Source organism: Neoarius graeffei, chromosome 7 (genome assembly GCF_027579695.1).
Source record: "Neoarius graeffei isolate fNeoGra1 chromosome 7, fNeoGra1.pri, whole genome shotgun sequence".
In the NCBI taxonomy this organism is placed as follows: Eukaryota; Metazoa; Chordata; class Actinopteri; order Siluriformes; family Ariidae; genus Neoarius; species Neoarius graeffei.
This window is the reverse complement of record NC_083575.1, coordinates 69377232-69402841: the sequence shown is the minus strand read 5'-3', so window position 1 is coordinate 69402841 and position 25610 is coordinate 69377232. Positions and strand designations below refer to the sequence as shown.

General features: G+C 41.1%; 1 protein-coding gene across 1 annotated transcript; it reads left to right on the top strand.

The window, feature by feature from the left end:
• Positions 1-119: 119 nt before the first annotated feature.
• Positions 120-25377, top strand: kifbp (kinesin family binding protein). The gene is made up of 7 exons (XM_060926325.1): positions 120-559; positions 787-885; positions 13693-13772; positions 13870-14053; positions 15868-15961; positions 24122-24234; positions 24328-25377. The coding sequence occupies exons 1-7, from the start codon at positions 143-145 to the stop codon at positions 25204-25206; spliced, it is 1866 nt and encodes a 621-aa protein (XP_060782308.1). The 5' UTR covers positions 120-142; the 3' UTR covers positions 25207-25377.
• The last annotated feature ends 233 nt before the right edge of the window (positions 25378-25610 follow it).

The window sequence follows — 25610 nt, the reverse complement described above, 5'->3', positions numbered from 1 at the left end:
AAGAACCTAGAGGTGGCGGTACTGCTGTCCGGGTTCGATGCCCGCATCAGAGAAGAAGGTCTGTATGCGAATTACAATACAACCGGCTCTACACTGACCCCTGGTGGCAGTTACTTGCCGCTGTTGTCACTTGAAGAACAACATGGCTTCCCCGAACAGTCGAGAATGGAGGGCGGTGTGCGAGAAATTCCGCCTCGCCCAAGATCTTTCCGAAACAGAATCACGAAAAGATCCCGAAAACGACCCTTTCCGCTCGAAATATAAAGCCAGGGAGCTGCTGAAGGAGATTTACTGCACGGTAAAGAATTTCGATGTCGATGAGGACCGAGAGGCCGGAGACGGGGAGGCGATAAACGGAGGAGTGAAACAAGCGCACGCAGGCGACTCTCGAGCCGGACTCCAAGCCGCCAAACTCGGGATGATTGACTATCATCTGGGGGTGAACCATGTCGAAACCGAGGAGCTCTCTGCAGGCGAAGAGTATTTACTGAACTGTATGAAATTACTGGAGGAGTGTACGGTGACACGGGAAAACGTCTCGCTGTTCATACAAGTCCGGGTAAATGGCTAATCACTACTAACGTTCTAATTAGTAAATCAAAACAAACAGCCATACTACTGCAGCGCATTAGCATGCTGGTTTGACCGTAGCCATGGCAACCCGCTGGCTTGCCACGCCCAGTCGCTTTCTGTGTGTATTTGGAAGCTAACAAGCTAGCTGCTGATTCTCTTTGGTTTTATTTTGTTTTTAATTGTATTTTTTTGTCTCTTTTTTTTCCTTCCTAGAACCAGCTTGGCATCTTATGGGCCGGACGAGACGAAACCGAGAAAGCTCAAGGCTTTTTAGAAACGGCTGAGTCCATTTATGTTCAGTATATGAAAGAGGTGACACAGCGTTTTTCCCCCCATCCCCCACACTGCACTGCATCATCCTCATCCATCTCTCAGCACACACAACTGCTACAGAGCACAGAGGCCCATACTTGCCAACTTTCTTCAAAATTCTCATGGGGGACTCTGGGTGGTAAAAGAGAGCAACTGGACTTGCTTGAAGATTCTTGAAGGATCAGGTATTCATCCTGGCGGCACGGTGGTGTAGTGGTTAGCGCTGTCGCCTCACAGCAAGAAGGTCCGGGTTCGAGCCCCGTGGCCGGCGAGGGCCTTTCTGTGTGGAGTTTGCATGTTCTCCCCGTGTCCGCGTGGGTTTCCTCCGGGTGCTCCGGTTTCCCCCACAGTCCAAAGACATGCAGGTTAGGTTAACTGGTGACTCTAAATTGACCGTAGGTGTGAATGTGAGTGTGAATGGTTGTCTGTGTCTATGTGTCAGCCCTGTGATGACCTGGCGACTTGTCCAGGGTGGACCCTGCCTTTCGCCCATAGTCAGCTGGGATAGGCTCCAGCTTGCCTGCGACCCTGTAGAACAGGATAAAGCGGCTACAGATAACGAGATGAGATTAGAAGAAAGACTTTAGAATAAGAATCCGACTACTTTATTGTTCATTAAAGCCAGTATCTCACTGGGCTGCGACAAATTGCGAACGTCATTCCATGTCACGGGGCGGCACAGTGGTGTAGTGGTTAGCGCTGTCGCCTCACAGCAAGAGGGTCCTGGTTCGAGCCCCGTGGCTGGTGAGGGCCTTTCTGTGCGGAGTTTGCATGTTGTCCGTGTGGGTTTCCTCCAGTTTCATCCACAGTCCAAAGACATGCAGGTCAGGTTAACTGGTGACTCTAAATTGACCGCGAGTGTGAATGGTTGTCTGTGTCTATGACCTATGTCTGTGCCCTGTGATGACCTGGCGACTTGTCCAGGGTGTACCCCGCCTTTCGCCTGTAGCCAGCTGGGATAGGCTCCAGCTTGCCTGTGACCCTGTAGAACAGGATAAAGCGGCTAGAGATGATGAGATTAGAAGAAAGACTTCAGAATAAGAATCCGACTACTTTATTGTTCATTAAAGCCAGTATCTCATTGGGCTGCGACAAATTGCGAACGTCATTCCATGTCATGGGGCGGCACAGTAGCGTAGTGGTTAGCGCTGTCGCCTCACAGCAAGAGGGTCCGGGTTCGAGCCCCGGGGCCGGCGAGGGCCTTTCTGTGTGGAGTTTGCATGTTCTCCCCGTGTCCGCGTGGGTTTCCTCCGGGTGCTCCGGTTTCCCCCACAGTCCAAAGACATGCAGGTTAGGTTAACTGGTGACTCTAAATTGACCGTGAGTGTGAATGGTTGTCTGTGTCTATGTGTCAGCCCTGTGATGACCTGGCGACTTGTCCAGGGTGTACCCCGCCTTTCGCCCGTAGTCAGCTTGGATAGGCTCCAGCTTGCCTGCGACCCTGTAGAACAGGATAAAGCGGATGAGGTATTTATCCTCTCATCCCCCAGATGGCTCAACAACACCTTAGGACTGCTTTTCATCCATGAGAGGATAAATACCTGATACTCCCTATTAGTCAGACAGAACTGAAGAAGCCTTTCGGATGAGAGGTGAAACGTCTTCAAGCAAGTCCAGTTGCTCTCTTTTACCACCCACAGTTGACTATGACCTGGATGACTGAGAATCTTCACAGATATGTTCTCATGGGGGGAGAAAAGTGCGTGAACGGCCTTTTCAACTGGCCGAGGGTCTGATGCGCGGTTGAAACGATAAAAACAATGGATCTCAATTAATTGCAAACCATTTTAAATTTATACAATTAAAGACTTTTTGAATTGATTATATTGTTCCATCAGTTACTCTAGGTTATGGGATTCATGTATCAGGCATGAGAGAGCTCAGAGTGAAAAATCTGAAATTATACTTGTTTTTTTCGCGGTCCAAATCCTGTGCTCTGATTGGCTGGCAAGCGGGTCCGTATCCTACGGTTACGGACCTCTGGCGACTCGCTCGGTCACAACAACAAACATGGTAGCAATTTTTGTCAACATTTTTTTTTAATAAGATTTATTTATAAGGTTATCAAAAATCTTATAAATTTTTGCCAGCATTTCTCAGGAGAATAGCATTAATTTTACAGCATGGACAGCGATAACGACAGTGTTCACAGCGAAAGCGAGTTTTACTACCCTGAGGAAGAAGAAATAAAACATTTCAGGAGAAAGCTAAAAACCTGTAACTTGCTAACACCAAGTAAAAACATGGCTGAATCCTGAATGACTCCAATTTGTATAAATAGGGGACTACATAGGCGGCAAAATGTAGTTTTTTTTTTCCTGCCATGAAAGTGCACTTGTAAAACCGAGGAGGAAGCAATTTGCATTACAGCCGTGCATAAGGATTCAAAATAGCATTAATTTTACAGCATGGATAGTGATAACGACAGTGTTCATAGTGAAAGCGAGTTTTACTACCCTGAGGAAGAAGAAATAAAAGAAAGCATTTCAGGAGAAAGCTAAAAACCTCTAACTTGCTAAAAGTTTGATCTCATTAGTTAATGAGGCCCATTTTGGACCATGTTATCCTAATACAGAATATTACGTTAGGTAAAAACTTTAAACCAGTACAATCTCTTCTTCAAAGTTTCACCAAATGGCTTTATTTATGCAACATAAAGGTCATAATACTGTATAACTTTGGTCGAGCAAAAACATGGCTGAATCCTGAATGACTCAATTTTGTATAAATAGGGGACTACATAGGCGGTAAAATGTAATTTTTTTTTTTTTTTTTTTTTTTCCCTGCCATGGAAGTACATATATTCAAGACATACATGTTATTTACCAGCTTAAGGTCGGTCCGTATGGTGAAATACCGTGACCTCGGCCTTGAATACTGACCTCGGCCCAGAGGGCCTTGCTCAGTACTTTCAATACCTCAGTCACGGTATTTCATGATACGGCCCTCCCAGCTGGTAAATAACATGTATGTCTTGAATTTTAATACAACCCCGATTCCAAAAAAGTTGGGACAAAGTACAAATTGTAAATAAAAAACGGAATGCAATGATGTGGAAGTTTCAAAATTCCATATTTTATTCAGAATAGAACATAGATGACATATCAAATGTTTAAACTGAGAAAATGTATCATTTAAAGAGAAATTAGGTGATTTTTAAATTTCATGACAACAACACATCTCAAAAAAGTTGGGACAAGGCCATGTTTACCACTGTGAGACATCCCCTTTTCTCTTTACAACAGTCTGTAAACGTCTGGGGACTGAGGAGACAAGTTGCTCAAGTTTAGGGATAGGAATGTTAACCCATTCTTGTCTAATGTAGGATTCTAGTTGCTCAACTGTCTTAGGTCTTTTTTGTCGTATCTTCCGTTTTATGATGCGCCAAATGTTTTCTATGGGTGAAAGATCTGGACTGCAGGCTGGCCAGTTCAGTACCCGGACCCTTCTTCTACGCAGCCATGATGCTGTAATTGATGCAGTATGTGGTTTGGCATTGTCATGTTGGAAAATGCAAGGTCTTCCCTGAAAGAGACGTCGTCTGGATGGGAGCATATGTTGCTCTAGAACCTGGATATACCTTTCAGCATTGATGGCAGCTTACACATCTGGAAAGACACCCATGCCACACGCACTAATGCAACCCCATACCATCAGAGATGCAGGCTTCTGAACTGAGCGCCAATAACAACTTGGGTCGTCCTTCTCCTCTTTAGTCCGAATGACACGGCGTCCCTGATTTCCATAAAGAGCTTCAAATTTTGATTCGTCTGACCACAGAACAGTTTTCCACTTTGCCACAGTCCATTTTAAATGAGCCTTGGCCCAGAGAAGACGTCTGCGCTTCTGGATCATGTTTAGATACGGCTTCTTCTTTGAACTACAGAGTTTTAGCTGGCAACGGCGGATGGCACGGTGAATTGTGTTCACAGATAATGTTCTCTGGAAATATTCCTGAGCCCATTTTGTGATTTCCAATACAGAAGCATGCCTGTATCTGTTGCAGTGCCGTCTAAGGGCCCGAAGATCACGGGCACCCAGTATGGTTTTCCGGCCTTGACCCTTACGCACAGAGGTTCTGTGAATCTTTTGATATTATGCACTGTAGATGATGATATGTTCAAACTCTTTGCAATTTTACACTGTCGAACTCCTTTCTGATATTGCTCCACTATTTGTCGGCGCAGAATTAGGGGGATTGGTGATCCTCTTCCCATCTTTACTTCTGAGAGCCGCTGCCACTCCAAGATGCTCTTTTTATACCCAGTCATGTTAATGACCTATTGCCAATTGACCTAATGAGTTGCAGTTTGGTCCTCCAGCTGTTCCTTTTTTGTACCTTTAACTTTTCCAGCCTCTTATTGCCCCTGTCCCAACTTTTTTGAGATGTGTTGCTGTCATGAAATTTCAAATGAGCCAATATTTGGCATGAAATTTCAAAATGTCTCACTTTCGACATTTGATATGTTGTCTATGTTCTATTGTGAATACAATATCAGTTTTTGAGATTTGTAAATTATTGCATTCTGTTTTTATTTACAATTTGTACTTTGTCCCAACTTTTTTGGAATCGGGGTTGTATAACAACAATGAAAGGGAAGTCTTAAATCAGATTTTTAGCTTAAAAATCTCATGCCTGAATATTGTATACATACAGAGACCCACAGAAAATAACACAAGTGATGCTTTAGAAGAATGTTTATAATTTCTTAAAATAGTCACAGTGAAGGAAAGTATTATTGGATTGCATCAAATGTTTTCCTTCTGTAAGCTCATGCAAAAATACAGAGAACTAGAATATCATATATAAATTAAATTTTAATAAGATTTAACCAAAATAGTAACAACTCAATTAAATAAATACTGCAGTGTCTTAGTACTACTAAAGTGCATCTCTCTCACTCAACACTTTCTAACAGAATTTTTAAAAAGCGCTAGAAATCCTATCGGAATGCATCAGAGGAATTTGCTCATTTGCAAACTTTGACTGAAAAGTTTTCAAACAAAATGTAAAAATGGCACTATAAATACTACCATACTATCAAAATATACTCCACAAAGAAATTCACTCGAATGCAGAATTTTAGTCCGACCAAAATACACTCACTAGTAATCTTTCACTTAAAACCTCAAAACGCTATCAAAATCAATCCCTTTCCAGATAATTCACTTGTAAGCTTTCACTTAAAACTTTCAAACATAAATTCAAAATAGCACTAAGACACTCCCACACTACTCAAATACACTCACCAAACACATTCTCTGTCATGCAAAATTTCACTAAACACTTTAGAAGTTGTACAGTTTGTTTCTGAAATGCTATGGAAGACTAGTTTAATTTCACACTCAAATGTCCATTATATTCTGATTTAAGGCATCTTTACCTTAAAATGTGTAGCTGGGTGGTCGAACATTTGCTTATCCATGGAGATTCATTCTCCCATGCAACCTGGTATTTGCATTCATATTTTTGCCATTTGGTATTGGGTTTAGTGGCCATGATGTATGACCGCTTGTAAAAAAAAAATGTCAGACTACATTACAGAAGTGACTGTCGTTCTGTTCATTGATTGGTTAAAAATCAGTTGACGTCAGCAGTGTTTTTCTCATATGATTCTGATTGGACATAATCGGAAGTATTTTTAACTTGGCGGTAGGGATTTCCCCAAACCGGGAAATTATCCAGTTTTTAACAAATACAATCAGGAGGCGGGAGACGGAGGCTAAAATCGGGAGCCTCCTGTCAAAATCGGGAGGGTTGGCAAGTATGGATGCCTTCTAAAAACTATGAAATTAATCTTTCTGCACTTTATTTACACACACACACACACACACACCAGCCATAAGATTAAAACCACTGACAGGTGGAGTGAATAATTATTCTATTCACATTCACTGGATATGAGCAATCCTGCACTCTGATTGATTGGCTACTCTACTCCTCGGATATGAGCTCATATACCGTGAGTAGATTAAAAACAAAATGGCAGAGCGTGTTGCTGAACCAACCGTGGACAAAATAAAAACTACTCAAAAACAAAATCCTTAAAAAAAATCAGCAAAATATGGAATGAAAGTATTTGATGGTAAGAACATATTTTTTTTCTTCAAAAATTATTATTATTATTTATTATTATTATTATAGCACTTTTCATGAAAAAATTGATGGGAAAGGGTATTGGAGGCGAGATTGAGAAGAGAGGTAGCAATCTGTGAACAGCAGTATGGGTTTATGCCAAGGAAGAGAACGTCAGATGCAATTTTTGCTTTAACCTCCTAAGGCCCAAGCTGTTTTTTTTACATGCATTTTTTATTTCTCTTTGCTATTTGGGCTTATTAGAACCTGATTAGAATAAAAACTAAGCATCATCTTTTGATAAGATGTACTTTTAGAGAAAAAGTATGTCCACATATGTGGATTCTTGTTCCGAATTTCTATAAAGTGCTGTCCACGCATGTGACCGCTAAGCCCTAGGAGGTTAAAGGCCATATTCTGGACCAATTTCGTGTTTTTTTTTTTTTTTTAATATATGAAAGTATGTCCCTTTACACACTCATCCAGAAGGGTAATTTTGCACAAGGCCATCTGTCTACAACAGAAAAAAATAAAATAACAAAACGCATCTGGAAAAATCCCAAGGGAGTCTGGAGCCAGATTCTTGACGTTATCTGCGGAAGCGCCAGCAGGCTGCGTGAGCTTTGCACAATTTCAGTGCACAGCCTGTGTAGACCAAGCGCTCCCATTTCTCTCTCATTGTCCGGTCTTTTGGGAAACGATGAGCACTAATCCCATCAAGATTGGTGTTGCTACACCCTCCTACGATACATCTGTTAACCATTTTAATATTTACACGATAACGTTGAAGAAATTTGCAGAAAGCCACCAGGTCGTTTTCTCATAAACAAACCAGCGCTGACGTAGGATTCAGAGGGAGGCGTCTCGCACACGATGTCACGAAAATCAGTGTTTGCCAGGAAATCCAAATGCCGAGTTTTTTCAGAGGCGGAGCAATTCGCCTCAAATGGCTTGATTTCAACTGAATTTTTCTGGTATTGCGCAAGGTAAAAAAATTGCAGAGAATGCAGAATGTTACAGATATTTGACCAAAGTTTAATATAAAATAGGAGAATTACATTGATCTTGCTCCTGAATTTACCCGTGATATGCACTTTAAGAATGTTAATGGAGAAGTACAGATGGAGAGGTATCAAACAAATTCGGTTCAGCTCTATCACCTAAAGAAACTGGAGATACTGGAGGTGGCGGTAATGCTGTCCGGGTTCAATGCCCACATTTAAATTTATAATAGAGAAGAAAAAGAGTGCCGAGAGATGAGTTATGGTATTGTATGATAAAGAGTGGAGTGAATGAGAAGTATATTAGAGTGGTGCAAGACATGTATGAGAACAGTGAAACAGCAGTGAGGTGTGCAGTTGGAACGACTGAATGGTTCAAGGTGAAGGTGGGACTTCATCAAGGATCTGCTTTGAGTCCTTTCTTGTTTGCCATAGTGACGGATAGCTTGACGGACAAAGTGAGGCAAGAGTCACCACGGAACATGATGTTTACGGATGATATTGTGATATGTGGTGAAAGTAGAAAGGAGGTTGAGCTGGGTTTGGAGAGATGGAGGGATGCATTGGAACGAAGAGGAATGAAGGTGAGCAGTAGCAAAACAGAATACATGTGCATCAGTGAGAATGGGGATGAGAGTGTAGTGAAGATGCAAGGAGTAGACGTAAAGAAAGTTGGTGAATTCAAGTACCTGGGGTCAACTGTGCAGGAAAATGGGGGCTGCGATTAGTGAGGTGAGAAAGAGAGTGCAGGCAGGGTGGAGCAGTTGGAGAAGGATTTCGGGAGTCATTTGTGATAAAGTCCCAGCAAAAGTGAAAGGTAAGCTGTATAAGACAGTAGTGAGACCAGCTGTGATGTATGGATTGGAGACCGTACCCTTAACGAAGAGACAGGAGGCAAAGTTGGGGGTGGCGGAGTAGAGGATGTTAAGGTTTGCGATGGGAGGTTGGACAGGATAAGGAACGAGCACATCAGAGGGACAGCACATGTGGAGAGCTTGGGAATGAAGCTAAGAGAGATGAGACTGAGATGCTATGGGCACATCCTGAGAAGAGATGCAGAGCATGTTGGAAGGAGAATGTTGAGGATGGAGCTGCCAGGCACACGAAAACGAGGAAGGCTAAAGAGGAGATACATGGATGTGATGAGAGAGGACATGAAAGTGGCAGGTGTGGTAGAGAAGGATGCGGAAGACCGGGAGCAACGGAGACGAAAGATTCACTGTGACGACCCCTAATCGGGAGCAGCCAGAAGATGATGATTAGAGCATTTTTCACAAATTGCTACTGTCATTTTACCGGTTTGTTTACATTCTAAGTGGAAACAATTTTGTCGGACGTTTTGTATAAAGTTTTTGTTTATCGAATTGGCAAAAAATAAAAATGCGCTGTTTCTCAAAATCCAGTGAATGTGGATATAATAAAACAGTTATTCCACTCAAACTCGGTGCTACGTGCCTCGTCGGCTATCAGCTCATGCACGACTTGATTTCATGGAAACCTGTTAATTATATCATTACAATGGTACCTGTCAAGGGGTGGGATATATTAGGCAGCAAGAGAACAGTCAGTTCTTGAAGTTGAGTTGTTGGAAGCAGGAAAAGTGGGCAAGTGTAAGGATCCGAGTGACTTTGACAAGGGCCAAATTGTGATGGCGAGATGACTGAAGATGCTCAGACCCAAAATAGCACATCTTGGGGGGGGGGTTCCCAGTATGCAGTGGTTGGTACCTACCAAAAGTGATCTAAGGAAGGACAACCGGTGAACCAGTGACAGGGTCATGGGTGTCGAAGACTCATTGATTTGCATGGGGCACAAAGGCTAGCCCATGTGGTCCAATCCCACAGAAGAGCTACTGTATCGCAAATGATGAAAAGGTTAATGCTCACTAAAACAGAAAGGTGTCCGTATTAATCTTTTCATCATTTGCGATACAGTAGCTCTTCTGTGGGACTGGACCACATGGGCTAGCCTTCGCACCCCATGTAAATCAGTGAGCCTTCGACACCCATGACCCTGTCACTGGTAAACCGGTTGTCCTTCCTTGGACCACTTTTGGTAGGTACTAACCACTGTATACTGGGAACACCCCACAAGATGTGCCATTTTGGAGATGCTCAGACCCAGATATCTAGCCATCGCAATTTGGTGCTTGTCAAAGTCACTCAGATCCTTACACCCGTTGCCCGTTTTTCCTGCTTCCAAACACATCAACTTCAAAAACTGACTGTTTTCTTGCTGCCTAATATATCTCATTCCTTGACAGATGCCACTGTAATGAGAAAAAGAAGCCTTTATTTGTCACATGCACACTCAAGCATAGTGAAATTCGTCCTCTGCATTTAACCCATCTGAAGCAGTGAACACACGCATGCGCACACGTACTCAGAGCAGTGGGCAGCTATGCTACAGTGCCCAGGGAGCAGTTGGGGGTTAGGTACCTTGCTCAAGTGCACTTCAGCCCAAGCCTGCCCCATGTTAACCTAACTGCGTGTCTTTGAACTGTGGGGGCAACCCACACAGACAGGGGGAGAACATGCAAACTCCACACAGAAAGGCCCCATCGGTCACTGGTCTCAAACCCAGAACCTTCTTGCTGTGCCAACCGCTACACCACCATGCCGCCACAGTGATCAATCATTGTTATTCACTTCACCCGTCAGTGGTTTTAATGTTATGGCTGATCAGTGTATATAGAACTGTAAGCAATAAATCAAACAAAGTAAATGTTTGTTGTGACGACGCTTCTGCTTTAAAAACAAAAAAGCAATCTCCGGTACAGTAAGTGCAGTTTTATAAGGAAATGAGCTGTAGGTTTTACTGAGCATCTTACAGAACCAGCTACAGTTCTTCTGGACACTTTGCCTGTCATGCTTGCTTCATATTTTTGCAGCAAAACCCAGCAGCCTTCATTCTGCTTTTTTGTCTGTAAAGTGCTGTCTTACATGCAGTAATATGCTGCTTTCTTTACTGACATACAAACATATTTTTCTGGAATATTACTTTTCCAGCACAAAATTAAATGTTTGGAAATCGAAAACGTTTTTCCTACTGACACGATGATGCAGAAGCCATAAAATTCTATAACAAAGTTTTCACTAAAACTAGATAGAACTCGACGCCAACGGCGTCGATGGGGATGCCTCCGCCTGGTAGACTACACGCCTTAAGTTGTGATTTGGGGATGGACGTTTGACCTCACAGTAATCTTGATCTGTGACCTTTTAACCTCAAAATCTGATCAGTTCATGTTTGTCCCAAAGCGCACAAATGGTGAAAGTTTGGTGAAATTCCTTTCATTTGCCTTGGAGATATCGTGTTCCCAAGGTTTTCGGACAGACATTTAACCTCACAGTGACCTTGACCTTAGCCCTTTTAACCTCAAAATCTAATCAAGGCAAGTTTATTTATATAGCGCATTTCATACACAGTGGCAGTTCAGTGTGCTTTAGGCCCTGTTTACATTATTTCGAATCAGCGGATCATCAGATTAACGTTTTTAAAACGATTCGCGTACACACACAAATAGCAGGAAGTGAAGTCCGCGCCGTTTTTCAGCAGTCGCGTCACATGACCAACGTGGCATGACCAACGTCAGCAAATCAGGAAGGTGGATGTCACACCAGCGAATCAGGAAGGTGGATGTCACAGTGACGTTGTCCAATGACGACGTCAGCTAGAGCTCAGCACTGCGTATCCTTGTTCCTCAATGTTTACACAGCACCGGATCAGATACGTACTGGGTTGAATACGTGGGCCCTGGCGGATTCAAATTGTTCTGCCTGTGGAGTCGTTTCCCGGCGTTTTAATGTGCACGGACAGTGCATCCGCAACGAAAACGATACGGATACGGTCTAATGTAAACACCACCTTACAGAGGTAAAAGCAAAACGGTAAACAATAGAAAATAAAATTACATAAAATAAAGGGTGAAGAAGAGAGAAAAAAATAAGAATTAAACAATAGTAGAAGTACAATAATAAAATGAAGTAAAAGTTCAGTAAAAAAACAGCAGAATTAAATAGAAGTTGAGTAAAGTTTAGACTGTAAAAGTTAAGTTTAAAACATGTAAAGATGATATTAATCGGTTAGCAGAAAGCATCTGAGAACAGCTTGGTCTTTAGTCTAGATTTGAAGCTGCCAACAGCAGGAGCATTTTTAATGTCCTCTGGGAGTTGGCTCCATAGCTGCACTGCATAGTAGCTAAAAGCTGCTTCACCACACTTTGCTTTAACAACAGGTTTTACCAGTAAATTTTGCTGCTGCGATCTGGTAGATCTGATTGGGTTAGGCCGCTGCAACATATCAGAGAGGTAATTGGGCCCTGTACTGTACCATTTAGAGATTTGTACACCAGCAGCAATGCTTTAAAGTCAATTCTGTAGCTTACTGGAAGCCAGTGAAGGGACCTTGGAATTGGAGTAATGTGCTCTGTTCTTTTTGTTCATGTGAGAACCCTAGCCGCTGCATTTTGAACCAGCTGAAGTCGTTTGATAGTCTTTTTTGGCAGGCCTGTGAAAAGGCCATTGCAGTAATCAACCCTACTAGAGATGAAGGCATGTATAAGTTTTTCCAGATCATTTTTTGACAAGTCCTCTTAGTTTGGAAATGTTTTTTAGGTGATAAAATGCCGATTTAGTGATTGCTTTCATGTGACTGTCAAAGTTTAGCTCGCTGTCAATGAAAGCACCAAGATTTTTAACCATATCTTTTGTTTTAATCACCTTTGTGTCAAGAATAGTGGTAATCCTGAGTCTTTCATCTTTTTTCCCAAATAGAATTACTTCTGTTTTATCTGTGTTCAGCTGAAGAAAATTTTGTGACCTCCACTTGTTGATTTGGTCGATACACTGGTAGAGACATTCAAGGGGGGCATAGTCATTAGGTGATAGAGCAAAATAAATTTGGGTGTCATCTGCATAGCAGTGATACAAAATTGAGTTGTTCTTGATAATTTGTCCAAGTGGGAGCATATAAAGGTTGAATAGTAATGGTCCAAGGATCGACCCCTGGGGGACACCACAGGTCAAGGGATCAGTTCATGTTTGTCCCAAAGCGCACAAATGGTAAAAGTTTGGTGAAATTCCTTTCATTAGCCTTTGAGATACCGTGTTCACAAGGTTTCGGGACGGACGGACGCATGCACGGACAGACGGACAACCCGAAAACATAATGCCTCCTGCACCTTAAGGTGGCGGAGGCATTAAAAAAAAAAAAAGCAAGCCTTTGCACAGGACTCTATGTAAAGATAATAATGCTGCACAGAGGATTCACAATGTGTCTTTTGTTAGTCTGTGCCATGATCCTTGTGATACAGATATAGCAGAGGAAGCGAGTCCTCTTGCTAATGACTTCAGTTTTTGTGTGCTGTGAACACTAATTGAGAATTGTTCTGTATGAGAATTTCTGTGCATTGTTTTAGAAACCACGACATTTAAACAATCCAGTAGGCTCCTGATCCATCACAACCCTCTTCAGGATAAAGTGCTTACTCAAGATGAATGAATAAAAGACGTTATTATAGGGATGTTGCGCATCTTGTAAGATCTACGACTTGCACAATGTAAGATTAAGTGCTGATGTTATGAAGTTTGAGAGGGGAAATGACTGGATTTTATTTCCAGCTTTAATTTTGGTTGAAAGCACAAGCAGTCACAGTCAGTGGATCAGAATATAGTGAAAGCTATCCATGGATGATGTGAAATATCAAGTACTTCATGTTTAACATTCTAGGATGGCCAACCACCACTGGATCTGGTCGATTTCTTCGTGCTCGAGGAAGATGCACCATCCCAACAAGAGAGAATGAGGAGGTGAGCTACTTCTCATATGCATTTTTCTTTCTAATCAGGATGTTTGTATCGGTTTCTTTTTTTTTTAATTTTTTTTTTTATCTTTTCATCTTGGCAGGTTTGAAATGGCATACACGCACACACTTTATTATCTGGCTCAAGTGTATAAAAATCTGGGTCAGTATGAGAAATCGGGGCAGTACTGTCACAGCACATTGCAGAGGCAGCTGAAGTTCAGCCAGTTTGTGCCACTCGAGTGGGCCATCAATGCTGCCACACTGTCGCAGTATTATATCACCAAGGTAAGCGTTTGCATTCTTTTAAGGTAAGTTTTAGTGTCTTTTAAATATTCAGCTACTCCTTAAATCATATTTAATACATCCTTTGTTAAACTGTCTCTTCATGAGTCCTGTTTGTGCTTGTATGATTGCATTTTTATTCCACGAAATTCAGAATTCAGACTTTATTTCCGCAATCCAGATCTTTCACGGAGAAAACTGATCAACTTGAATTGCTTATAATCAAATTCAGTTCATCTCAATGCTGTTTTTTACACTGGTTCTTACTTTTAACCAGAAGACCTTTCTAAAAAGGGACAGAGGAAACCACTGACACCTATTTCCCGTAGCTATAGGTCTGTGCCTCGTCTTCAGAAATAAATGTGAAAAGAGCTGTGTTGCAGTAGGACCAAAAACCAGGTGTGAGAAATGCTTCTCATCAATAGATCTTTTTACACAGATATTCTGTGATCTTGATGTCAAGAAGCACACCTTGGTATTTAGCTATGTGCGTGTACACCACTCTTTAAACACAAGCAAAGTCGCTGAGCATCATGTGATCACGTTCATTAAATAATTCATGTTTAAGTAAAGTAATAGTCTCAAGGCTAGACGGCCTTTCGAGTTCATAAAATCTGCGAAATTTAGTTCCTTCTGTAATTTGGTCATTGTGAGATGTTTATTTCTGTAAGATCTCACAAAATATCAGGTCATTTTGTGGCTGGGAAGTTATTTAATTTGAGGGGATTCCCCAAGCAAATAGTGTGCATGAAATCGCTCGCTTCGCGCAGTTAAGCAGACCGAGGAAGTCTGTGTGTGCATGCGCATGTTTAGCTTTGACCGTGCACTGACGGTTACATCATTCTGTCGCTAAACAAACAGCTGATCACACTGAGGTGCTCGCTGACTGCTGATATTTATTAGTTTGGTCCTGCGTTTCCTTTCCTTCGCAACATAACGTCTTTTCTTCTCGCTTTCCGTTACTGTAATCGGTCTTCCATGTTTCATTTGCACGCTCATGTCCTGCATTTTTCTCTCCTGTTTCAAATTTGTATCCCACAATGCCTTGCGCAAACGGGGAAAGCTCACCACGTGATGCATGACGTGGTATCTTAAATTGGGTCATGGTGAAGCAGGAAAAAATAGCGGACAATTTAGGGCCATGTGGCCCTAAATTCGTTAATTTTTCTGTTAGGGGAAAAAAATTAATAAAATTGGAAGTCTGTGATTCGAGTTCAGTAGCTTTCGGTCCACTAAACAAAAACAATTGGGTGTCGGGAAAATTCTTTTTAGAACCTGCACTTGAAAAATCTGGGGGGGGGGGGTAAGCGAAGAAGAGAGGAGTGGAGAGACTCATGAAATGTTTGTGGATCAGAAATATGTTGAGGAGAAAGTGAAGAGAAGTAGGAAGCAGAAAGACGCATGGACTGTAGATGCCGTAGACAGAGACGTTTGAATTCACGCTGGTCTCGGAAAGAAGAAAATCAAGGTCTAAAATGTCGCACCCCTGTCCCACCATGCCGGCTGTCCCTTTTACACAGATTCCGACTCTGTTCTGGCTCAGAGGCACAACACCGACCCCTTGTTCCACATTCGGACGTTTTATACAGAGCACGACGCAGAATAAAGGCAGATTTCCCCCTTGAACAGGCTATGTAAAAGGGCTTATGCTGCTTCTCAGGTCTCACCTGCATTCCATCTACATCCTGCACTTGTTTTCTCTTTTCTCTTCATAGTCGAGTTTGTTCACAGCTACATAAAGGAATAAAAGCAGACATTACCTTTGAAACACTAACTCCTTAATTGTCACTCTTAAGTTGTTTTGTTCTTGTTTTTAGATGCGATTCATGGAAGCACGACACTGTTTGGCTGCAGCTAATGTCATTGCTGACCTGGCTGGAGAAGTCCCTTCAGAGGCTGCTGCCAAAGAAAGTATGTTTAACGTCTTAAGACCTGAACTCTAACGTTGCCTGCATTTTTAATTTCCCCTTCTATTTGTGTTTACTGGCACCAAGTTTATAGAACCGGACCACTGTCTTCAAACAGGAAGTTATTTGGATTAAAATTCCACTGTTATGATATGAGAATGTAATTGTGATCCTCATATAAAGACAGTGGGGTCTCATAAAAGTAAACATGCACTGCCTGACTAAAGAAAGTCACCATTTGGATTTAAATAAGCAAATGCTTAAGAGCCTTTGATTGGATAATTACTGCAGTGATTAATGTGTTTCAGCTGGTAATAATTTATTTTTTTTTAAACCCTTACTGATGCGGTGAGTAGCTTCTCATTTCTTAAATAACCATGTCGGAAGACATATCTGTGGTCATGGAAAAGTACCAGTGTTTCAGAAGGGTCAAATTATTGGCTTGCGTTAAGCAAAGAAAACAACTAAGGAGATTACTGGAATTGGGTTAAGAACCGATTAGTGAATTATTCAAGGAGAACTGAAGGAAAAAAATTTTATTCTCAAAATTCTATTTCTCTCATTTTATAAAATGTAGGAATGCATTTCTGACTGCTATTTTGTCGCTGCTATAGCAAGTTATGAGTGTTTGAAATACGCTATGTAATATATCAGTCCATATGTCAAAGCAATGGCTGTAAACAAGATTCGCTGAGACCTGTGCGAGACATCGTAGGTCAGAAGTAAAACGTACAGCGGAAATCAAAGTGACCAACATCTGCCAACGTTGTCAAAAGACATACGCGCTCTCCTTCGAATGCTAACGTAATCAAGCCGGAAGTTTTCCCCGTGTCCGAAATCGCTCCCTACTCACTATATAGGGCACTATATAGTGGGGATGCCATTTTGTAGCGCTGTCCAAAACCTTAGTGAGGATTATGTGGAGAAATACGCTCAGCATAATATGAATTTATCACAAAAACACACGCATGTATTTATTATTTTTGAAAACCCACCAGCCGCCTGATCTGGCATGTTTTAATTGTACAACAGTAATGACGTAAATACCAGCGCGATGGGCTAGTCCTTATCCTGTCGTCTTTCCAACTCTTCTCTACTCCACGTTGGTTCGAAGTCGTATGGAATAATCTCCATCACTGACGAAGCTGGCAAATCTCGAAATGAATCTAAATTGGAATGATGTGGCGATCTGGCCGCTGTGTAAACAGTTTTCAAAATGGTGGCGCTGACGCTTCACGTTTGAAGTCTCGCACAAGTCTCATGAAGATCACGCGGATAAGCGACGCCTGCTGTGGACCAAACGAACTCCATTCAATATGGCTAAAAACCAAAAAGGCCAATAAGTGTAATATAATATGCCAATACGAGTCACGATATAAGGTTATAATAAAACCGAAAATTTAATTGAATAACACATTAATTAAGAAAAAAAGCAAGTTTAAAAATGACTTCAGTTCCCTTTTAAAACCTGGAAGGATGGTGCTGAACGTCAACTTCGCAGAAGAAATGTGGTGGGGGAAAAAATCTTGACTGACAGTGATTAGAGATCACTTAAACACTTTGATAAGCTGAATCATAAAAAATCAATAGTAAAACTCATGGCTGTGTTTAATAGTGAAAGTAAGAGCATTTCCACACGCGTAATACGACGAGAACTCATAGAATTGGGACTAAACAGCTGTGTGGCCAGAAGAAATTTTTTTTTTTAATTTGTCACAATGTATATAAATACAGTTAAAGATAAAATGAAACTAGAATCAAGTAATAATAACATTTCTAAAACACAATTTTGTGACAGGTAGAAGCTACAGGACTTTCGTCCCAATTGATAAACTTCTCCTATAAAAAAAAAAATATATATATATATATATATATATATATATATATATATATATATATATATATATATATATATATAAATAAAATTTATATATATATATATATATATATAAATAAAATTTATATATATATATATATATATATATATATATATATATATATATATATATATATAACATTTATTTATATATATATATATATATATATATATATATATATAACATTTATTTATATATATATATATATATATATATATATATATAAAATTTGTGTGTGTGTATTAATAAATCTTTATATAACTTAATCTTATTGTTTTAAATTATCAAAGTTTATGAGCTATAAAATAGGGTTCAATAGTCAAGTAAAGAATTAATGAGGTTTGTACTGTGACAGTTGATTATGATCATAGCTAATTACATATTTCTTAAATTGCGATAGTTTCAATTTCATTGACTTGGCTTCGGTTGGAAGCTTATTCCAGAGACCAACTGTTCTTGGGAGGAAGGTGGCTCTGTAATAGGTTTGCTTGTGGTGTTGAGGCTGAGTATAGTTATTTCTGTCAAAGTTCCTTGTGTTGTAAGAGGATGCAGATGGTAGCAGATGCTGTTTGAAGTCAGAATCAACAAAGTCGTTTCTTATCTTGTATAGAAGAATAAGGTCAGTGATGTTCCTTCTATGCTCCAGTGGTTGGAGCTCAAGTACGCGGAGTCTTTCAATGTAGCACGTCTTCTGGATAATTCAGAATAAACTTTGTTGCCCTACGTTGAATATCTTCAGTTAGGTTGATGTATTTCACAGTGTATGGTTATGGAATCAATTTTGTGCCAAAATGTTCATACAATACTTTTGAAATATCAAACAAAAACGACAAATCAAAATACAAAAAAACAAAAGTCAATTTTTTTTAGACTGGCAAACAAATTATTCATGTAATCGTGCAAAATATCAGTCTATTACTCTTCAGAAACCTTTTATTTTTGTTTCGCGTCTTTCTCAGTTTTGTTTGATGTAATTTATTTTGGTTGCGATTCCAGCTTTCTCGTTTGCGCTCCCTGACTTTTTGCTTGCAGTTTTGGCACAAACTTCCCGTGTGGGTGGGCTGTCCAGGAATGCATTCCCATTGGCTAACTTGTGTTTGACTGACAGCTACGCTCAGCCATTCCCCGGAGGCTGTTGCAGCCATTTCCTACTTGGATTTTGGCGGACTGTTTGACGAGTGACCAGTAAACAAGGATCGAGTGGACTTCAGTGGCGACTATGATATTGAATTTACACTTTGTTGAATTAATTCAGTATCATAGTCGCCACTGAAGTCCACTCGATCCTTGTTTACCGTCAATGGATCGGTCACTCGTCAAACAGTCCGCCAAAATCCGAGTAGGGAATGGCTGAGCGTAGCTGTCAGTCAAACACAAGTTACCCAATGGGAATGCATTCCTGGACAGCCCGCCCACACGTGAAGTTTGTGCCAAAACTGCAAGCAAAAAGTCAGGGAGCGCAAATGAAAAAGCTGGAATCGCAACCAAAATAAATTACGTCAAACAAAACTGAGAAAGACACGGAACAAAAATAAAAGGTTTCTGAAGCGTAATAGACTGATATTTTGCACAATTACACAAATAATTTGTTCGCCAGTCTAAAAAAATTGACTTTTTTTGCATTTTGATTTGTCGTTTTTGTTTGATATTTCAAAAGTATTGTATGAACATTTTGGAACAAAATTGATTCCATATATGGTGACCATACACTGGAGGCGTACTTGAGCTGCGGTCTTACCAGCGAGCAATATAAAGTCTTCCTCGTTGCTACCTCTTTAATGTGTCTTCCACAAGTTCTCTTCACCAATCCTAGGATCTTGTTCGCCTTCGCACACCTATCCTCGATGTGCTTGTTCCATGTTAGGTCACTTGACACAGTAACACCAAGGTCTTTTTATTTCAGTTGCATATTCAAGGACCTGATTACCAAGATGGTACTGGTAATTAACAGTTTGGGTTCTTTTCTTAGACATGTTGACAACTTTGCATTTGGAAGCGTTGAATGATATGAATGAATCAACACTCCAGCGATTAAAATACAATCAATGTCATCTTGAAGGGATTCCTTACATGGTTCAGATTTGATAACTTTGTACAACTTTAAGTCATCAGCGAAGAGGGCAAGTTTGGAGTCACCTTGGACATAATCCGGCATATCATTGACATAGATGAGAAAGAGCAGTGGTCCAAGTATGGAGCCTTGAGGAACACCAGATGATACGGGTAACCAATCAGAATAGGCACCATCCAAGACGACACGCTGCTGTCTATCACACAAATGGCTCTTGAACCATTGAAGTAGAGATCCTGAGATCCCATATGACTGCAGTTTGGATAACAGCAATTGATGTGATACCCTATCGAATGCCTTTGATCGAGATGAACCACGTCAACTTCATTACCACTGGCTATATTTTCCACAATATCATGGTAGACTGTAATTAATTGCGTCACTGTTGATTTCCTCTTTTGGAATCCATGTTGTAGGTGGTACAGATAAGGAGACAAATGATAATGATCAAAGACACACCGTTCTAGCGTTTTGGAAATGATACTCAGTAGAGAACTCGGTCTGTAATTAGCAGCGATAGATGCATCATCTCGTTTATAAATAGGTGTTACGTTGGCGCATTTCCATTTCTTAGGAACTGTTCCTAAAGATAGAGACAAATTGAACGGTCGACACAATGATGGTGCAACAACTTGAGCCATGTTCTTTAAAATCATCCCAGGGATTTCATCAGGTCCGCTTGCTTTCTTTGGATCCAACAAGTATAGAACTTTCATCACACCATCAGAAGTGAGCTGGATACTTGGCAAGTGAGAAGTAAATGTTACAGTTGGAGTATTGTCAGTACTTGGAGGTGTTGTATCATGAGTAGTATATACCGAGTGGAAAAATGAATTCAGCAGATTAGCTTTATCAACACTGTCACAAAAGTTAGTGAAAAAGTTTGTCACTTGTTAGTGAGACTAATTAGAAGAAAAGGCTTCAATTTGCTAGGGAGCATAAAGATTGGACTTTGGAGCAATGGAAAAAGGTCATGTGGTTTGATAAGTCCAGATTTGCTCTATTCCAGAACGATGGGTGCATCAGGGTAAGACGGGAAGCGCATGAATCGATGCACCCCGTCATATATAGTGGCCACTGTACAAGCCTCTGGTGGCAGTGTTATGATCTGGGGTTGCTTCAGTTGGTCAGGTCGAGGCTCAGCAACACTATGTGCCAATAAAATGAAGTCCGCTGACGACCCGAAAGTACTGAATTACCTCAACGGAGTGTTTTTGTTTTTTTGTTTTTTTTCTTTCCCCTGATGACACAAAACTAGGGCACGGATTGTGAAAGAGTGGCTCAGGAAGCATGAGGAATCGTTTTCACAATGAATTAACCACCACAGAGTCTTGACCTTCGCCCCGTTGAAAGTCTTTGGGACGTGCTGGAGAAGACTTTGGAGTGGTTCAACTCTCCAATCGTCAATACAAGATCTCGACGAAAAATTAATGCAACTCTGGATGGAAATAAATGTTGACATTGTATAAGGTTGTTGAAACAATGCCACAGAGAATTCACACCATAATCAAAGCTAAAGGCAGTCCAATAAAATAGTGTGTGAGGTTTGTTTGTGTATTTATTTATTTATTTGCTGGACAGTGTGTATTTAATACTCAAGTAAGGAACCAAACACAATGGGGGTATTCTGTTATAGGAAACAATGACGACAGAATGGTGTGATATGGCAGGATGCAGAGTGGTTACCACGCTGGATTTGGTTATTTTCCAATAACCGCACTTTCTGACGGGTTTTATTTCTCATATACAACATTAATTTGTCAATGCTAATTGGTTATTTATTAAAGACCAGCATGCCACACTTTATCTTTTTATAGTGACATTTAATGTCATGGGATGTCTATGGAACAAGATGGTTCCTGTCATCACAGTGTTATAACAACTATAAACAAGGCGTTTCCTCAACAGCCTCTGTTTCCCCTTTCCCTTGAAGTTAATAAGACAGAAAAATGCAGCTTGTCGTGTTACTGAGAAACCATAAACTCCTTTGTTCTGAATTTTTTTTTTTTTTTTTTCTCCCATGTCAGAAAATTTTAAGTTGCAGTCTTATCTCTGATTCTTATGGTGCCTACAGACTGTGAGATTTCAGCAACTGGATAAGTTAATTGTGAGCCACACTGTATGATATGGATCTAATAAGCTTTGGGACAACATCAAGTTTGATGTATGTAGACTATGTGATAAACGCTTACTGAATCATAGGCTGCGGTACAAGTCAATATACAAGATTAAAATGTCATTAGTGTGTGTCCTCCATCTGCGCTGCTATAGTGGTAAACAATGAAGCAAAGCAAGAATCGAGAATCAGTTTGGGGTTGGTGCCCGTGTTGTGTTGATCTGTGCGTCCTTTCATGCTGCATTCCTATTGGTTGGTCGGGAGATGTAGATTGTAGCAACAGTCATTTTGTGAGATCATCATCTTAAATTTCTGACACTGTCAGAATCTTTTCCCACGCTCTGTTTGGACCACCGTTTTGGAGCCACGACCAGATAGTGCCACGTATCTTTTGTCTGGTACAGCCTGAAATCGCAGTGTATACCTGCCTTTAGAAAGCACTGACAGTGGACACGCCTTCCAAAAAATGCTAAACAAACAGTTCCGCACAGAATACGTCGCCATATCAACATTTTACGTTTTGTAATCCATTTAAGTGGCCTGTCCACCATACGCATCTGCGTAAATTGCTATTTAAACAGTAACATGTTAGAACACGTGTATTAAAGGGGAACTGAAGTCATTTTTAAACTTGCTTTATTTCTTAATTAACGTGTTATTCAATTAAATTTTCGGTTTTATTATAACCTTATATCGTGACTCGTATTGGCGTATTATATTACACTTATCGGCCTTTTCGGTTTTTAGCCATGTTGAATGTAGTTCGTTTGGTCCGCGGCAGGCGTCGCTTATCCACGCGATCTTCATGAGACTTGAGCAAGACTTCAAATGTGAAGTGTCAGCGCCACCATTTTGAAAACTGTTTACACAGTGGCCAGATCGCCATATAATTCCAATTTGGATTAATTTCGAGATTTGCCAGCTTCGTCAGTGATGGAGATTATTCCATACGACTTCGAACCAACGTGGAGTAGAGAAGAATTGGAAAGACGACAGGATAAGGACTAGCCCGTCACGCTGGTATTTACATCATTACTGTCACACAATTAAAACGTGCCGGATGAGGCAGCTGATGGGTTTTCAAAAATAATAAATACATGGATGTATTTTTATGATAAATACATATTATACTGAGTGCATTTCCCACATGATCCTCACTAAGGTTTCAGACAGCGCTCCAAAATGGCATCCCCACTATGTAGTGCCTTATATAGTGAGTACGGAGCGATTTCGGACACAGGGAAAACTTCCGGCTTGATTGCGTCAGCATTCGAAGGAGAGCGCGCGTGTCTTTTTTGATAATGTTGGCAGATGTTGGTCACTTTGATTTCCGCTGTACGTTTTACTTCCGTCCTACGATGTCTCACACAGGTCTCAGCGAATCTCGTTTATGGCCATTGCTTTGACATCTGGACTGATATATTACAGAGCATATTTCAAACACTCATAACTCGCTATAGCAGCGACAAAATAGCTGTCAGAAATGCATTCCTACATTTTATAAAATGAGAGAAATAGAATTTTGATGATAAATTTGCCTTCAGTTCCCCTTTAATATAAACCTTGCAGCTGAACTACACCCTCTAACCAATCAGAATCGAGCATTCAGCAGCGCTTTACAGCTTTAATATTTTCTTATAAATCTCATCTCATCTCATTATCTCTAGCCGCTTTATCCTTCTACAGGGTCGCAGGCAAGCTGGAGCCTATCCCAGCTGACTACGGGCGAAAGGCGGGGTACACCCTGGACAAGTCGCCAGGTCATCACAGGGCTGACACATATAGACAGACAACCATTCACACTCACATTCACACCTACGGTCAATTTAGAGTCACCAGTTAACCTAACCTGCATGTCTTTGGACTGTGGGGGAAACCGGAGCACCCGGAGGAAACCCACGCGGACACGGGGAGAACATGCAAACTCCGCACAGAAAGGCCCTTGCCGGCCACGGGGCTCGAACCCAGGACCTTCTTGTTGTGAGGCGACAGCGCTAACCACTACACCACCGTGCCGCCCCTTCTTATAAATCAATACAGTAAAATAACCTGAATTTCTCTGTTGATGTGGAACTTATAACTTTATTTGTTCTTTGACAGGTGAAGCTGAATATGAAAAACGTGAGCAACTGCGTCAGAAACGAGCTGAAATTGCAAGATGTTGGATCAAATATTGCCTTAATCTGTTACAAGATGCCAAAAAGCTTCTGGAGGTAATTTTGCTCCACTCATGTTCACAGGTGGAAGTGTGTCTTTAGGTGGTGGTTGTTAAAGGAATCTGAATGTTTTCTCTCTGCCCGCTTCAGGACAGCATTGGTGAGTTAGACCTGGACCGACAGGAAGAGCTGCAAAGAGCCCGACGTGACGAGGAAGAGGAAAAAGAGAGAGGAAGGAAAACAGCAGTTCTCTTTGATTCCGCTGACACGTTCGATTCAATTTGCAGCCAGGAAGAGAAGGTGAGCTGCATATTTCCATTGAACTTTGAAGAAGCCCGTGCCATCTTTCTGGTGGGTCAAAGCTACGTGACGCAGGCCAAGGAGTATTTCGAGATGGATGGTCACGTAACTGACCACATTGAGATCCTTCAGGATCATAGCGCTCTTTTCAAAGTCCTGGCCTTTTTTGAGGAGGACCTGGAGCGCCGCTGCAAAATGCACAAGAGGCGCGTGGACATGCTCGAGCCCATCTGCAAAGACCTGAACGCTCAGTACTACTTACTGATCAGCCGACAGCTGCAATTCGAACTCGCCGAGACCTTCTACGAAATGATGGACCTAAAACTGGCCGTGGCTGAAAAGCAGGACCAGCCAGACGCCCACATCATAAAGAAATTCAACCACTTGTGCTCAGCATCCATCAAGTACTACCAAGTGTTCCTTGACTCCATCCGCTCACCAGAGGGCAAGTTTCCTGAAAAACTCGAAGATGATCTGCTGAGACCGGCACTGGTGGCTAAGTTTCGTATTGCTCGACTTCAGTCCAAGATCATCTCAGGAAATCTGGCCACTCAACTAGAGAATCTCCGCCTCTCACTGGAGTCATACAACTTCGTTGCGCAGTATTGTGAGGAGCACCCAGAAGCCAAGAAAGCTATGGAAACTGAACTGGAGCTGATTGAAGAAATGGTGTCCCTCCTTCCTATGAAGATCAATAGAATACAGTGTAGACTGGCCGCATCCAAATAAGATGAAATAGTGATCACTTTGTAAAGATGATAACAGGCTATAATGAAAGCTGACATGGAAATTAAACTACTTCTGTCTCACTTTAACTCTAAACCATCATTCTAGTAGATCAGAATGTATACAGTGGTGCTTGAAAGTTTGTGAACCCTTCTATATATTTCTGCATAAATATGACCTAAAACGTCAGATTTTCACACAAGTCCTAAAAGTAGATAAAGAGAACCCAGTTAAACAAATGAAACAAAAATATTATACTTGGTCATTTATTTATTGAGGAAAATGATCCAATATTACATATCTGTGAGAGGCAAAAGTATGTGAACCTCGAGGATTAGCAGTTAATTTGAAGGAGAAATTAGTCAGGTGTTTTCGATCAATGGGATGACAATCAGGTGTGAGTGGGC

Excerpts from the sequence above, each read along its gene's own strand:
- kifbp (XM_060926325.1), top strand. The coding sequence starts at position 143 with ATGGCTTCCCCGAACAGTCGAGAATGGAGGGCGGTGTGCGAGAAATTC. Across the intron at positions 886-13,692 it reads ATGTTCAGTATATGAAAGAG|GATGGCCAACCACCACTGGA; the intron begins GTGACACAGCGT and ends TTAACATTCTAG. Across the intron at positions 15,962-24,121 it reads AGAGGCTGCTGCCAAAGAAA|GTGAAGCTGAATATGAAAAA; the intron begins GTATGTTTAACG and ends GTTCTTTGACAG.